The sequence below is a fragment of the Megalops cyprinoides genome, chromosome 10 (genome assembly GCF_013368585.1).
Source record: "Megalops cyprinoides isolate fMegCyp1 chromosome 10, fMegCyp1.pri, whole genome shotgun sequence".
Lineage (NCBI taxonomy): Eukaryota > Metazoa > Chordata > Actinopteri > Elopiformes > Megalopidae > Megalops > Megalops cyprinoides.
The window spans coordinates 24,666,208-24,683,155 of NC_050592.1; the positions used below are offsets into that span (position 1 = coordinate 24,666,208).

Below are 16,948 nucleotides of genomic sequence, written 5' to 3' on the forward strand. Positions count from 1 at the left end.
CAAATTATGCATTTAAAGCCTATTCAGATGTTTTACGACCTTATTAATATGAAGAAGCAGGGTTTTTATTAGTCTCTCTTTCATTCCTGGGGTCCATTTTGCTCTGTGTGTGTTTGTGTGTGTGTGCGTTCATGTGTGACTACATACTGCATCTCCTCTTTAAGGAGTCATGCTGAGAGGCTTGCTTGGAAGCCAAAGTAAATTTAGTCCGACTCTTTTCTCCCCGTATGCCTACACCTGACAGATTCCATAGAGCACTGGCTCTTGGCTCAGATAAGGCTTGTCTGACAAACAAGTGCCTCGATGGCAGTTTACTTGAGGAAGATACAGGAAGGCTAAGAGCAAGTGTTTGGTGCACACAGGTTAGGTAATTGCACCCCTGGATGTTGGTGACCTGCCTATTGTGTTGCAGAGTCCTGTCTTGCAGTGGTTTTGTTTGCATCGATGCAGAGGTCTAGGTTGAACAGCCATGCTAAAGGTCTTTCCATTTTGTCTAAGGGTCATCTTGTTTTATTTATCTCATTTATTTATTTCTGGGGATTTGGGGATGGTGAGTTCCGGAGTAGGGATGGTTTTAGGAGCTTTGTGGAGGAGACGTGTGCGGCCGCCTCGTTGGACTGCACAAATTGCAGTACTTTCTTCCTTTTCCTCTTTGTGGGTTCCAGCACATAACGTGTTTAATTAAGCTAATTAATGTGGGCTGCGTCTAATTAAGCATAGAGTAACATCTGTATGGAGCAAGCCTCATACCGTTGAGACTTTTCTTATGAGCCCCCCCCCCCCTCCCCAAAGTACAGCGTAATTGGCTGGGAAAATTCAAATAGGTCCAGAACAGGCTAATGATGCTGTCAGTGTTTGTATTGACGATTTTGTGTTTTTGGCATTTTACTTCACTCCTTGTGTTGAGAGCTCTTAAGCTTGGGATATTAGCATCATCAGTCTGATGTATCAAATGTAGGAAAATGTTATAGAAATGGGGGTAGTCTCTGCTGGAATGCTCTCACACAGCAACTGCTGAAAATGTGTGTAGAGATAAAGGGATTTGCTTGCCTCACTGAGAAGCGTATTTGTGGCTAATGCTAGCCGTCGTTGCATTGGAGAGCTGAATCTAAGCAAGTCAAGAGAAGCCCCTTCTGCAATTTTATTATGATTTTTTTTTTCTTCTTGTGATTTTCAGCATTGCATTAACATATTACACTGTGCCTTTGAAGTCCCATAGCATTTCATTCCTGGGTTGCCATAAAGAGATGGGGAATGGCGTTGTACTTCAAAACCACTGATTGCTTTTTAATATCACTGCCTCCGGCACAAGTTTATTAGTTGTATTGCCCTTTCACTGAAATTGAATTTCGTGCATTATGCGTTTTTTTAATCTGTGCCTTCACCAGCCCCAGAATCGATTTCTGACCAGTTTGGCGACTGTGCCAAGTTGATGGCATTAATTGCTATTTTCAGACAATGGTGTTGTTACACCTACTTAAAGCCGTAAAGGGTCCATATGTTTTTTTGTGGGAGTATTAGATATTAGTTTTTTTTGTTATCTTAACATGCTTCCAAGTATGATTGAACTGCAAACATATGTCTGCAAAATACTACCTACATCATACATGCTATATCAGATTTATCTAAGATTTATTTAAGTAGATCATTTTGATTTGAAATAGTTTCCAAAGAAAAAAATAAATCGTTTTGGTGTGTGCAATCCACTGTACTTTTAAAGAGAGTAACACTTAAATGTTCTGCAGGATATTCTGAGAAAGACTAATGGAGGGAGATTTTCCTTCATCCATGCACACCAGCTGATCTTGGTGAGAAAGCAGACAGCAAATGTGTCTAACAATGTAACAAAGCGCTCATTGCAGCTCTAGGATGTCTAATTGAGAGGAGAAAATTGTTGTGACTTAAAAATAGAATGCGATCTTCATGGCAGCGTTGAGGCCGGTGCAGTGATTATCCAGACACTGAGCTAAAGCTATGAGAGTGGGAATTGATTGAAATAGGCGGACAGACGGGAATTCTTTTTTTTTTCAGCGAATGTTCTGGGAAAGACAAGGGCACCCATGGGACCGGCTGTAATCTGAGACACCTTGATAAAAGCTTTGATATTAATAGCCATCTTCTCTGGCATGTTGTAATGCAACTGTAGTTTTAGTAAGTATATATGCGCACACACTCTCACACACACATACTATGTTTACATCCAAAGTAGAGGCTGGAGCATTTGAGCATGTCCAGATTTAATTTGTAGCAACAGCTTTGATGGTTAGATAGTAACTTCATACTTACCAAGCATCATTGGGGGAAAAAAAAAAAACAATTGCAAATGAAGTTCTGTTAAGTTCTGTTACTCTTAATGCACTGTGAATTAAATGTAGCTGCGGTCCATGAGCCAGTGTTTTCAGCCCCGTCTCACTGGTTCTAAAAGCATGTCGAGTCGGCTCTTCCCAAAATGGCCTACGTGTGAGGCGTGAGGGATGAAGAACCACCACAGCTGTGAATTAATGAGTGACCAAAGGTGATCCAGCACAATCCTTTTTTATTTAAAAGTGAAGCAGGAGCTTCTTGTCTCTTGTCTTATGGTGCAAGGTGGCCTTGAGTTGCCTGACTGCACTTACACTCTCTGTGTCCTACAGTCCTGCTAAAGTGGAATGGCAGTGACATCCTGCAGGCAGAACTTAGGGGTCATGTTTCAGTTCACCATGCTCTGCGGACTTCTGTGCTGATTTACTGATCGTTACAGCGGGCGGGTACGCTGAATGGGACACAGTGAATGGGACGAGCCTTTCACATGAATTTTGAACCGAGTGAATCCACGCAGCATGATGCCCTAAAGTGCAACCATCATCTCCCAGAGCGTTTCCTTTTTATTCGGGTGGGGAGGGTGGGAACTTTTCTGGCTCTTTCCTTTTGAGTCAAACTAATGCAATTTTAACTCCTCATTAATTTCCGACAGGCTACCAGGGCTAGAATCAGGATTCACGCTTAATGACAAAATATCCATTTGGCATTAATCACCAGGCTTTGGAAGGAGAATTCACTTATCTTAATGACTGTAAAATGTATGAGTTTGAGTTTGAGCAATGTAAATGTAACAAACTGTAGCACCAAAATACGCATAATTACTTTGCATCTAAAATGCATAAATAAACTATAATAGCAGGTGTAATTCCATTAGACTGTTTTGTCGTGTAGAAAGCAACCAGTAGTAAATGAGTGAAAAAATAAGCTGCTATAAATTCTTTGAAGGAAATACCATTAAGATGTACAGTCAGGAAATGCACAGCAGTTTGGAGGTAACCTAGTTTAGACTCAACTGAACTTAATTATTAAGTCAAAGATAATTCACAGCAGTTTACAAACAACAAAATGAATGCTAAGTTGTTTATTAAGAATGATATAATATACACCTATATATTTTAATCTACAGTAATCTTTGGTTGTGTTGTTGATTGGTCATGAGTGGAATTCTGGGTAACTGTCATTAACAGTGTCTGCTCTAAGCACTGACCTTTAAGCATTTTATTTCCACACTGGTCACTGGTTTGGCTTATCTTGAAGCTTTATGAAGATGATCTGGGTTGAATTGCTGGGTTCAGCAATTACCAGAGATTATGGCAGCCCACACGGAAGCAACACTTCCTGTTTCTTAGCCCCGCCCCGCCCCAGAGACCATGGCTACCAAACCCCCTCCCTCTCCCCCACACCACAAGCCCTGAGAGAAAGTCTGGCAGTGGAAAGGGGATACTGCAGCTGCTGTTTTTTTGGTGGCTGGCTCTGTGTGTGTTTCAGTGTGTTGATTTGACTTTGCAGTCAGATGACAGTGCCACTGTACAATATGACGCTCAAATGTGCCAAATGCGGAGTAATCTCGTCGGCTGACGTGTCCACCACAGCTACCAGTAACGCCATGTTAGTCCCGCTAATTATTTCCAACTCTTACTTCTGGTGCTCTGTTCATTTCTTTTTTCTTCTGCTGTTTCTCACTTTTTCGTTTATGTCCCCTCCATTTCTCGCACACAGCTCCCTCCACCCTACCCCACACCCCTTGCAAAGCCAGACTGCTTGTGCACGAATATATTTCAATCAAGTATAAAGGATCCCTCTAATAATAAGTTTCATGCTGTCCCTATATGGCAGACACTGGCTGTAAGCATGTGCACTGATGATAATATGCAGAAAACCTCGGTAAAGAGGTCAATGCAGTCTCGATTGAAGTGTCAGCAGCCACACTCTGAGACTAGGCTGCAGAACTTTGAATGCATACCCTGATGACAATGGCAGCAGTAAGCTGTGCTGCCTCCTGTAGAGAAGGAGGACCTGGGTATGTTCTAATTCATATTAAATCCAGCTGCACTGCAGAGGTTGTCATATAGGGCCATTCTAAAGATGCTGCCCTTTATTATTTATTAGTTTATTTATTATTATTTTGCATAGAGGATGTTTGTGCAGGCAATGTATATGGCAGACCATTGAGAGAACTTCTTGAGCTGGCGATGAGTGTGTGTCTTGGTTTGTGAGTGCAAGAGAGAGGTTAGATAAGGCACAAAGGTGGGTTGTTTAGACATACATAGATATCCTTTTTTGGCAGGGATGAGCGGGGGCATAACACTTAATGGATTTGGTCAAGCAGATACCATAACTGACCCACAATGAGACCAGTGTGGCTAAAAACCGCAACATTGTTTTAGCAGTCTCAGCTAAGTTTGCTGCGACACCACAGCTCTAAGTTTGGATAAATCACATTCTCAGACTGAGGACAAAAGCGGCCGATGCTGGGTAACTACAGTGGTTACACGCGCCACAGCCACCTCTGCATTGCAGAGGTGGGTACGTGGCCCAAAAGTGAAATACAGCTCTGTGTTGCTCCAGCTGAAATGTTCTCTTTTTTTTCCTTGTGGTCACCTTGGTCCACATTTGATTGAATGTCCTCTTCGGTTCGGGCCCTCGGTGATAAAAATTCGGAATCTCTTCGCGGGTTCTTGTTCCCTCTTACGGTGCCTCGTATATTTGTAGTCTAGACGCCGGCGATGGCTCCATCGGATTCTCAGTTATGTTTATACGTGTTGGGTTGTTTGTTGTTTCTGACAGCGCCCTCCTTGCCCTTCCCTCATGTTCTGACACTCGCTCCATGAAAATTCTATGGCAGCGCAGAGCCACACCCACAACTAAAGGATAACATGCTCGACCTAGAAACGAGTTCATCGCACTGCAAAGAGGACCCTTGCGGCACAGACCTCTTAATGTATTCCTTTTATTTGAAGTGCAACTTGCATGTTTTAGACAGCGGGAGCAGAGAGAGAGAGAGAGAGAAAGGGAAGGGGAATAGAAAAGGAGAAAGGAGATATGTCCCTCTTGGTAGTGACATTTAGACTAAGTTCTCTGTAAGTAATTCAGATACATTCTCTGTGTTTTGGGATGTAGCCTGAATACCTTGGCTCCCCGCACCTGTATTGCCCCCTCCCTGCCCCCCCAGTAGAGATGGTGCCCTGGGAGGCCCGTCCGTTGCGTAAATATATGGCAGCTAACGCTGTGACCTATTTCTCTGGCGTGTGCTCCATCACAGCAGGGCCCCTGTGAGTGCCAGGATGGCCCGGGGGGCAGAGGCTGGCGTGGGCCGGGCCCTGTCGTCTCCGTGTGTGAGCTGGCACCATCACCGCGCCCGGGGTCACACCGACAAAAAACCCTGTGACAGGGGTGATCTAATTTCCCAGCAGCCTCTCTGCTCCCCTCCTGGCTGTCACGCTGCCTCCTGTTGAAAGAGAATGTGTTTGGCGGCACTCGCTGGGAGGGGGGGGGGGTGTTGGTGTGGGCTGGGGGTGGGGTGAGGTGAGAGGAGGGGGCTGGTTGCTCCATCACCGATCTCTTGGGCTAAGGTGCTCTCAGTGTGCCAGCAACGTGAGTTCACATCGTGTCACCAAGCAGATTGTTTTCGTGTCTTTCTTCCCCCTCGGACTTGAGGATTTCTGAATGCAAAAATGGCATGTCAATGTAGCAGATGCGCTACTGAGGGCATTGCTAATGTACCACTTTCATAACAGGAATGTCAGTGCAGGCTTTCTCTATGTATTTTCCTGCTTCGATTTCATTGGAGGGCACAGCTAACCTGAGAGCGCCTCTTTCCTGTGTTTTCCCCCACGAGAGCAGGTTTGAAAGCTTAGGTCGGTGGGCATTAGTGTTTCCATTTTCGATAGGAAATCGTCCCATTCCTTCCAGCGCAGTCAGACACCACGTGGCTCAGCCATCAAATCTGATAGTGCCTCTCACTTTGCTCCGAGCCATAAATTTCAGGTGCACTTTCGTATTGTTTGCACATTTCCAGATCTTCTGCTTTTCTGGCAGCATTCTCCAGGTTTTTACAACTGTAGTGTTAATGGATAAAACTGAATTAATGGAAACTATTTGTTTATTAATATTATGTATTTATTATTCCTGAAATGTATGCATTTCAAGTGCATGTCACTTCACATTAGTATAACCTTGATAGTTCTCCATCTCAGTCATAGGGATCAGGTGACAGCTGAGTATGAGCAGAGGCTATTAAACGCCTGTTAAAATAATGCTTCTCAGCTCTCCACCATAAACCCCCGTCCTTTGATGACTGGTATGGGATGCCCCGCCATTAAAGGTTATTTATTATCGCCGTAAATGCAACACATTCCCGCCGGTCTAACCACCCGAAGAAACTGATTAAAAATGACCAACCTGAATGAACGATTATGCTCCTAAATAAGATGTAACATTGGCTTTGACCCTTTTTTAATTGAGTGACATGCCATTAATGCATTTATCGTTATTATTAATTTAGTATTAATTAATAAGGGTTGTGCTTTCAGCAGAGCTATGATATTAACATGCGTGCAGTGTTCGATCGCTTGTGTTTCTAACACACAATAGGATATGTACTATGAGGTCAAAACTGCCATTGGAAGACATAAAGCAGTACACTTTGTGCAAGCTCTATAGCATTTGACAAGAGGTGGAGTAAGGGAGGGAAACTCCCACATTATATTGCAGAAAACCTGTAGGATGACAGACAACAGGGTAACATGACAGGGCGAAATTTCTGCACTGGTAAATGGATATCATATTGCTTCATCACAACTGAGTGAGCGTTTTCCTTTACTGAGAATATCCATGAGTGGCTGTGTTACTTGGGAGAATTTATTATTAATGGCGGCCATTATTCTTCCAGATTTCATAAGAAAATGGCTGGGGTTGGATTAAGCAAGCGAGACACCGGGATTAAAGTTGATTTATCTGTCCTTTGATTTATTCTCAAGGCAAAGCCACAGCGAAGTGTGCATTTCTGTAGATACTGTGTGCGCGCACACGCGCGTGTGTGTGTGCCCGCCCGCTCATGCTTGTGTGTGCAAATTAGCTCCCTCTACCCTGATCAAGACAGAGGGGCACACAGAGAAAACGGGTGGGTGGAGTGAGAGAAAGACAGTTGGTGGGCACTGAGGGAGAAGGGAATAGAGAAAGAGAGAGAGAGTTCTTCAAGCATTCCCTGTAGAAACATCCAATTCAGGAGAGACGTCCTTTGTCATTGCCGTTCTGTTCTTGCTCCTTGCATTTTTCTGTTTGCTTCCTGTTTTGCTTTCCTTAGTTCACCTGTGCTGCATAACTCTGCTCCTCTTTTTACTGTGGCTCTTGTTCCCCATTACTTTCTGTTCAATTTGATTTATGCTCTATATATAGTGTATATACATGCATATCAGTATACATGTATTATGCATACTTATGTATGTATTTGTATATTTTCTAAATATTTTGTAAACATTTAAGTATGACATATATCTGTATCTGCATATAGGTATATGGCATAATTTCTGTAAACAAAAAGGGCAACTATACAGCATAAAAACTTATTTATGGAGGGTTGAAAATTGGCTAGGGTTTCACATATACGTCAAAATGAAAAGCGTGAATCCATTTCGTAGATCAGTGACAATTTTTTTAAAGACAGATGTGTGCTTGGCATTTTGTAACATTTCTCATCACAGAAATTCACTTTCAGCAGATGCGCACATAAAAATAAAAAAAAAAGAGATAAAAGGGAACAGTCTTTGAAATTGGCAATTATGTTTTAATCAAATAAGAGAGTAAAATAGATGTTAATTGATTAGTTATGGTTGTAGAGAAACCTCGCTGTGGTATTTGACAAAAATGTTATCAAGACAAGGGAAAGGATAAAACAAGAGATTCCGCACAGGCCATTTTGCACAGATAGATGCATAGTTGTGCCCTTTTTGTATGTCTACATGTGGCTCTGAGGTTGCCACAACTCACCAGGATGCCATTCTCTTTCTGTCCTGCAGGGCGTCACTGTGGAGCTCCTGTGTGGTTCTGCCCCTCCTTGCGCTTACCTGGATGTCTGCCGTGCTGGCCATCACTGACCGCCGCTCCGCCCTCTTCCAGATACTCTTCGCCGTGTTTGACTCTCTGGAGGGCTTTGTCATTGTCATGGTGCACTGCATCCTTCGCAGAGAGGTAGAGTGTACACTTACGTTTTCACTCTTAATGTCTCTTGTGCTGAGGGATCATGACTTGTGGATTCATTGTTTAGTTTAGGTTGGGGATAGCCAATTTTAACTCAGTGGAGTTGCTGGTTTTAAGAGTTGCTGTCCAATGAGCAACTAATTTTTATTTTGTACACGAAGCAAGGAGATATCCCATCCACATATTGACTTCAATCAAACAAATAAGAGAGCAGGAAGACTAAAAATACAAAACAAACACAAGTGACAAACTCATAAGAGAGAGCGAGCTATCCCATCACTGGATTAGGTTGTTAGGTTAACTGTTTCCTTTTTCACTCTTGATAAAAATGAGAGATGTTCAAGGAGTGACGTCCATGCTGCTTTTGCCATTTTTAGGTTCAGGAAGCAGTCAAATGCCGGGTGGTCGACCGACAGGAGGATGGGAATGGGGACTCGGGTGGTTCTTTCCAGAATGGACATGCTCAGCTCATGGTGAGTGCTGCCTATGAAATAAAACCGAACCCGAAACAGAAAATGAGTTTATTCAGGAGTGTAGCCTGAATGTCTGAAGATTTATTTGTCAGTTTCCCAGTCTGACTATTTTGCTTTATCTGTTCTTTCCACACACAGACCGACTTTGAAAAAGATGTCGACATGGCGTGCCGATCAGGTGAGCATCTCAGTCAGTATCTATCTATGTGCACTTGCGTGAGTCAAGACCATTTCCCTTGCACATCTCCACTGTGTCAGAGTATTCCCTTACTGCAGTATGACTACCTTGTCCTCAACTGCTGTGTGCTTTTATCTGTGTTAAACAACAGAAATAAAGGGCATGTAATTGTTTTAATCTAACTGCATCACAGAATAAAACCACAGGAAGTGCACCTTATGGGAATGCATATTGTTTAGACAAGGAGGAAAAAAAGAAACCGCACCAGTATAATGCAATTTACCTTTACAAGATCTAAAATATGATCGGTTGCCGTGGCGCTGTAATATGCAGATAAATGCACCTGTCTCAGCCATCAAGGAGACGCGAAACCGCAGCCTGTATTTAATTAAACGCTCACATCATCCCGCAAGAGGAACGCAGGCGGTCTTTGATATCTTTCAGGAGCAGAATTTGATTATCGTCTCAGCCTCGAAATCAGACAACATCTCCAGCCCCAAACCCAGACAGCATCTGTCGGCCGCTGGAAATGAAAATATAAGATTTTTGAAATGATTCTGGGCGAAGGAATGAAAAGACTGTATATCATAGTCTCATCAGAAATATGCCACTGTTCCTGCAGAATGCTCCTTCTCAGCTACAAGCAGTTGACCTAGTGTGTGCTAATTTGATAGGAGTTAAAATTGATTAAACTCAAATTGTGTCATTCTGTCAAAACACTACTCAGGTCATGTCTAAACATTGACAAGAATTTTTTTGACATTTATATATAAATACTGGACCTTTTACCATCTTGCTTCTACTCAGAAACAGCCAATGAGAGCAGTATGCCCACTGTAGTGAAAACAAGATGAATTCAGTTCACTAGGATTTAAATGAAATAAATTTAATTCAGTTCTAACCAAACATGGTAGCACATCAGATTCCCTTTTGACTAAAATTAGATACCACATTGAATCCATTGTCAATCAAGGGGTCTGTCAATCAGTCAAGAACTCATATCTTATTAATATATTAATTAAATCTGTATCATGGGGGTCTTTCTCTGTTGTGCACTATGAAACCATAGCTATAGCCAGCTATAACCATGGCAGGCAAGTACTGATCCAGGGCTAATCTAGGTGCTGTGGGCTCCCAGAACCCGACCACATGGAATGCAGATTACTGTGAACCTATATGCCTGAAGGGGAGTCCCATCTCCCTCTTGTCCTACTCTGAGTGCAGCCAGCCTCACGTGACCTGTCGCCCTCTGTCACACAGGTACCCTGAAGAGGTCATCCTTGCAGGGCGAGGAGAAGGCGCCCGCTCAGCAGCTCACCCTCCAGAAGGGCTCCAACTTCAACACCCTACCCGCCAGCATGACCAAGGTGCACCTGCAGAATGTGGCCGACTACGCCAGCCACACCCTCACGCTGAAGCGGGACAAGAGCGGGGGAGCGAGTGGGGAGCTGCCCGGCGGGAAGTCCATCTACATCTGTGACGGGGAGCTCTTCAAGCAGCTGGACGCCGACCTGGCGGGACGGGGCCAGGCTGAGGCGGGCGCCCCCGACGGCAGCAGCTACGTGCTCCTGCCCAACAACACCTCAACCCTGAGGCCCAAGCCCAAAGAGGACACAGCCAAGTACAACATCAGCATCGAGCAGCTGCCCCAGACCCGCCTCATCCACCTCAGCAACCCCTCCGGGGATCCCATCCCTGGCTTTGGCCTGAAGACCCTCCCGGCGGACCGGGTCAGCGTGTCCTGCTCGGAGAGGGACTCCCCTGTCCAGAACCTGCAGAACATCTCCAGTGAGTCCCAGATGACCAACAGCCTATGCGAAGCTGGCGATTCGGGGAATTCCGGCGTGATGTCCAAGAGCGAGACCGTCTCCACACTGTCCATGAGCTCTTTAGAGGTGAGCGAGGCTTTGGTGAGGGTGATGATTGGGGGAGAGGGTTATGGGGAATATATATATATACATATGAACCAGTACATATGAAAGAAGAAGCCAGTGGAAAGTAATTCTGTCCATGGCATGTGCAGACGTCTCTGTGCTCCCTGTCCATATTTGAAGATATCCCAAAGACAACACTGCCTGCTTTTATGTCCTATTGCGGAGAGGTAATCATTCTGGCCTGGCTCTGTTAAAATTGCTTTGCGGCTCCTGTGCCTGGAATAGAATAACTCACAGTTTCAAATGGCTTTGTGGGCTTGGGGAAACCACCCACTATTGTCCCCCAAAGACTGTAAGGAGCACAAACTATATCTTATCTTATTATTAAAGAATGTAGCCTGTGTCTGTGAGTCTGAAATGTGTCTGGATACTTAGCACTTGCCAATATTGCTGACATCCCAAGAAGCAGAAATTGTCATTGAAATGTGTTATATACTGTAGGTATGACCTTAAAATTTCCATCTAACCCTGATGGCACCATTGGCTGCTCTGTCACCATAGCATTTGAAACTCAGTTCTGGTCAAAAGTATGAACGCAATGGAAAAATACATTGCCATGCTTTTTTCTATCAAATCTATCTGTATTTCTACCAAATACATTAAAAGTATGCAGATGACATAAACAATGCATATCCCCACCTTCGGCCTTAAGCAGGATATAGTTATAGTAAAGCACTCACAGCACAATCATATTGTATTATTTACATTGCATTGTCAGGAGTGAACAAATGGTGTGCTCTAACCAAGGAGTCACACGGGGGCCGTATTTCTGGGATCGACAGTGGAATCGACTGTAACAGATGGCATTGCGTTTTTTTTTTCTCCTTCCCCCAACTATGCAAAGTTCATTTAATTACCCCCCAATTACACGCGCTAAACGAGTTTGAGCCGTTCTGCGGGGCATGTGGAAATGAAACGCTGTGGCTTGGTTGGCTCACGTGAGGGGGGGGACGGATGGGGGTCTGGCAGGAGCCGCGAGCCGGACGGCCTTAATTAAGAGGATACGTCTGCTGAATTATTTATCGCCGCGGCAACTAAGCTCCTGCCTAAGTGGCGTCTCGTTAGGATGCGCCGGCAATAGGCTTCGTTAGGGGGCTTTTCATTCAGAGTCGGGGGAAGTGAGGTAGCAGAGATACTGTACCGTGTTTATCAGCAGATACTGTTAAACACAAAGAGAGAGAAAGGGAGAGAGATGCATAACCATTCTGTCATACTTTTCCTACAAAGAACCATCCCCGCATCTATTTCTTAGCGCCCAACAGGGATGCTTAAATTCTCATTCAGTGAGAAATACACTCTTTGCCTAGGTGCATTTTGTGTTTTTTGCTACTTAATAAACACACTGTCAGTGTAGGCTGTCACAGGTTTTTGGGGGAATGCTGAATTGAACAATTGTGAACGGATCTCTGGTCGTATATATCTTTCAGTTTGCCTCCTGTGCGGGGGAGCTAACAGCAGCCATTCTGAAGGGGAAAAAAAAAAATCTCCTCATTAAAAACACTGATAGATTGATACCCTGTCTGCTGGAGGTCCCACGCTATACCCCCATCTAATATTAGCTGAGAAATATGATGGGGGGTTTGCCTGCCACTGCATTAGTCTGGAAGAGGATAAAGAGAGACAGAAAGAAATGTTGAATTAAGCAGTTTTAATCTTTTATGTTCATTGCAGTCATGCATTTTTTATTGTGTAATGATCGTCCAGGGTTGGGGGGAGGGGTCTTGATGACTTGACAAGAGGAGAGAGGCGGAGGAAGAGGGAGACATGGCATGTAGAATGGTAGGGAGGGTAGAACGTGGTTCCTGTTTGCCATGGAATTTCATATACTGAAGCTGTCCTGAAATGTATGAATGAAGTTGTGTCATGATATGTTCTACATGCCATTATTCCTGCCCTGAGAGGCATAGATCAGGGTGTTTGGCTATGAGAAAGCGAGCTTGAGAGCCAGTGACATTCACCGCTACAGCAAGAAGCTGTTTTGCCTTACTCTGCAAAAGATAACAAGCTCTTTATAAAGGTCAGTTTGTGCTGATATCTTGAACATTGGCCAGCGACCACATTGACGGATCCAATGGCGATGTCGATTATAGGTCAGGTGACCTGCGGGGGCTGGGTTTAGCCTCTTTGTTTTCAGGGCCAAATATATACCCACAATGCAATGCAAGGCCGTATCCGAATACCCCTCCGAAACTGTCTGGTTGTAGCAACCAACTAGCCCAAAGGTTAATCCTTCATCCTTCTATTGCAGACAGGGGAGCTAAAGGTCATTCGGTCTCAAGCTGTTTACACCAAAGCTTTGCCAAGAAGGCTAGCTGAAAAAAAAGAATAAATAAAATCTAAATAGAAAACAAGGAATGTCAATTTGCCAGGCGATATTTATTGATTTACGGAGTTGATGCCATACTGTAATTCCATTCTTCATATTCAGGATTCATGCGTCAATGTAACAGGATGGAAATGCTAAAATTGACTGCTGTCATGTGCAATTGTTCACAAAGGGGCGCAAATGAGATTGGCAGGAGAGAGGGGAATCTTTTAAATATTAATGGAACCATTTGTCTAATAGGTCCTTCTGGGCACAGGGGAGGGCGCGGGGCTCGGCTGACATTCAGAATCACTTGCAGGTTACAGGGGTTTTAAATGAAGCCGATGTACACGCAATCCCACTAACCGCCCTCTCCCTTTCTCTCCTTCTCGCTTTTCTCTGCAGAGACGAAAATCCCGCTATGCAGAATTAGACTTTGAGGTAATTTCTTGCTCATTTTTTTCCCTGATTATTGCCTCATCTTAATTTAACTGAGCCCTTTTGCTGATACTGCTCCAGTACATCTGTTAAATAAATTTAAATAGAGGCAACTGAGTGCCCAGTGGTCAAATCCATCACTTAATGTGACATGATAAACACTAAATGGGTTTTGACTCCAAAGTGATGGCAATCATTTCTCATTGGCGTAAACTGAGAGGGGTGCTGACTGGTGTGTGTCTTTGTTCCTTCCGTATAGAAGATCATGCACACACGGAAACGTCACCAAGACATGTTCCAGGACTTAAACAGGAAGCTGCAGCACTCTGACAGAGATTCTCCTCCCGTGGATGGCAAGGTGAGGGCTGGAATACCCCACAGACATGCACATACCCTCTTACATCGCCTCATTTCAGACCACTCAGAGGGCCGTTTCAGAAGCACAGAGTGAACAAAGACATGTCTGAGTCAGTAATTAACGCATTTGATGGTCCACCTTTCTAGTCTTCTTCCATCTACATTCTCTGTCTGAGCATAAAAAAGCTGATGTTATCAAATCGATGGAATACATTTTTCTTTTCCCTTCTCTGCAGTCTGTTAAGAGATGGAGTGTGTCCTCAGGGGGCAGTGACAAAACAAACCTCAGCGTGAGTATTTCCTCCTCCTTCTGTCACTCTTTTTGTCTTTTCTTTCACTCTTTCCCCACTCTTTTTGTTACCCCCACTCTCACTGTATCTTCACCCCCCCCCCAATCCATGTTCTGTCCCTGCACAACACCTACTTGATGTACAGTACCAGTCAAAAGTTTGAACACATCTGATTAAGATAATGAGAAAGACATTGATTTAAAGACTTATGTTTAAATGCTTGAAATTTGTTTCTTAGACAAATATAAATAGTGAAGGTGATGCCTAGGTATGAGTTTCTTTCCAAAAAATATTATTTTTAAAAAATATTTTGCGGCTACTTTTAAGACTCTAAAATATAAGATTTGTTCTGATTCAACGCTTTTTTGTCACTGAACCAATCCATTTGTGTTATTTCATATTTTGATGTCTTTTATTTACTATTATTATATTATTAATGTAGACTTTTGACTGCTATTGCACTTGCATTTTGAACGTGTCACACAGAGCCTCTCAACCAATCAGAATTTCTGTTTTGTGCAAAGAGTAAAGCAATGTGTCCTTTGTCTTTGATGTGTGTGTCACCAGCTTACCCTGTCACTGTTCCCTCTCCTTCCCCAGGACAAACAACAGACCCCCAGCAAGCGGGCTTGGGAGGGCATTCGGAAGACACACTCGCCCCCTTCCTGGGTACGGAAGGACCTGGAGCCCCTGCAGGCCTCACCACTGGAGCTAAAGACAGTGGAGTGGGAGAAGGCGGGTGCCACCATCCCCTTGGTGGGGCAGGAGATCATCGACCTGCAGACGGAGGTGTGAACGAACACCTCTCCCCTCTGCACCAGCGAGAGCTTCCGCCAGTCTTCTCTTCATTTCACTTTGGTTTGAAAGAAGGATGAAACAGAGAGAAAATGAGTGAGACAATGAAGAGCAGAACACAGAGCCTATGTCCTCGAACCCGAGAACAGCAAGAACAGGACAGGAAGTTGCTTTGTATTTCCTCCACCTATTTTGTTGATGCCGGAATCGCCATTTCCTAACAAAAAATGATAACAGACAAACAATAGCTTTTAAAAAAAAAAAAACAAAAAAAAAAACGCAATGGAAACGAATATTTAAAAACCAATGACTTTGCTAGAACTCTACACAAGGAGGCCTGGTTTTGTTCTGATATTCGTATGGGGAGAGTTTACAGCACTCTTCCATCTGGGTTTAAGAAGAGGAAGTTTTCTTGCTGCAGTGTTTGTCTTTGAACTTTCACGGACACTCCTGGCTGTCCGTCCTGAAAGACTCGCCGAAGGCTGCCCACATAGGCCAAGTCTGCCAGCCACGCTAATCAGAACCCGAAGCCTCTGTCAGCTCCCTCCAAAGCAACACGAGCGCTAGAACTCTGAGACTTCACATTCATCTTCCTTTTTGGTTTCTTTCCGTACATGTGATCATTATTTTTTTGTTTGGTTGTTTTATGTACCATTTTGAGCAAAAATAGCTGAAAAGAGCCCTTTGGTCTCTGCTGAATTATACCATTCTGCTACTTTTCAAACTCAGCTAAGCTGGTGAAAGCCCATCTGGGCTGACTGTGGTCTGCATTGGAACTCTGCCATTACAGATAACCGCAAAGCAATTAGACTTCTGAAGCAATCACGCAAAATTGCTATTGTAACTGTTTTTCATGCAACATGCAAAATGTAGTATTATTATTGTTTTTTTTCCCATCACACTTACATGTAACCATGTCCTCTCCTCCACATCCTCGCTGACACATTGTCAGCTTGCTCTGGCGTCCAGAAAACGTTTGTGCTGATTACATGAAGTAATCGATGGATAATTCTGTCTAACCCCAGACACCCTAAGTGGTTAGGGAGACTGGGGGATCACCAGGGTTGAACAGCAGTGGCTGGATTTCCCTTCGGGGGGTTCGCCACAAAAGGAGACAGGGACGCGAGGCTCTGGTTTTTCCAGGGAACTCGGCCATGCTCAGACCGCGATGCAGTGCATTGTGGGTGGCGTCACTCGTGGCGACTACAAGAGTGTGGCGCAGAAGACGGCGAGGGGGGCCCAAGGTGAAGGACTGTCCGCCCGCCCCCTCTTCGCCCCTCCCCCCTCCTCTGCAGGTGAGATGGGAAGAGCAGACTGTTACACAGCGCCCCCCCCCCTCCCCATCCCCGCGCGGGCCATGCATAGACATCCCACCTTGCCTTGCAGTATTCCCCAGGCTCCAATAACAGACAGCTGGGGCCAGGGGGGCCAGCAGTGTCCTGGAGCGGTGGCCGTGTGTCCACTGTCCCACCCTTCGGCTTCATACACGCTTAGGGATGGGGGGGGTGGAGGCACGGCGCCATGGCAACGCTGACCCGAGACGTCAGCTGACAATACTGCCTTCCCTGCCTTAGTGCCAGCACCAAACAGCGCATGGTAAGATGGTTGCTTGATGTACAAGCAGGCTTGATACATTTATCTGAGTCACGGTGGGTTTTAAGGATAAAGAGTTCCTCATA

General features: G+C 44.5%; 1 protein-coding gene across 2 annotated transcripts in view; it reads left to right on the plus strand.

Moving 5' to 3' along the window:
- Positions 1 to 16,598, plus strand: part of adgrb1a (adhesion G protein-coupled receptor B1a) — a 75,122-nt gene extending 58,524 nt beyond the window's left edge. Inside the window, exons 25-33 of one of the 2 annotated variants that reach the window (XM_036538843.1) lie at positions 3,811 to 3,909; positions 8,319 to 8,490; positions 8,877 to 8,972; positions 9,111 to 9,150; positions 10,411 to 11,045; positions 13,795 to 13,830; positions 14,087 to 14,185; positions 14,421 to 14,474; positions 15,075 to 16,598. In XM_036538843.1, the coding sequence (XP_036394736.1) occupies positions 3,811 to 3,909; positions 8,319 to 8,490; positions 8,877 to 8,972; positions 9,111 to 9,150; positions 10,411 to 11,045; positions 13,795 to 13,830; positions 14,087 to 14,185; positions 14,421 to 14,474; positions 15,075 to 15,269 (1,426 nt within the window). In that variant the 3' untranslated portion in view covers positions 15,270 to 16,598. The remainder of the gene's footprint in view (positions 1 to 3,810; positions 3,910 to 8,318; positions 8,491 to 8,876; positions 8,973 to 9,110; positions 9,151 to 10,410; positions 11,046 to 13,794; positions 13,831 to 14,086; positions 14,186 to 14,420; positions 14,475 to 15,074) is intronic. The other variant, XM_036538844.1, reaches the window with a different exon arrangement.
- Positions 16,599 to 16,948: the final 350 nt, after the last annotated feature.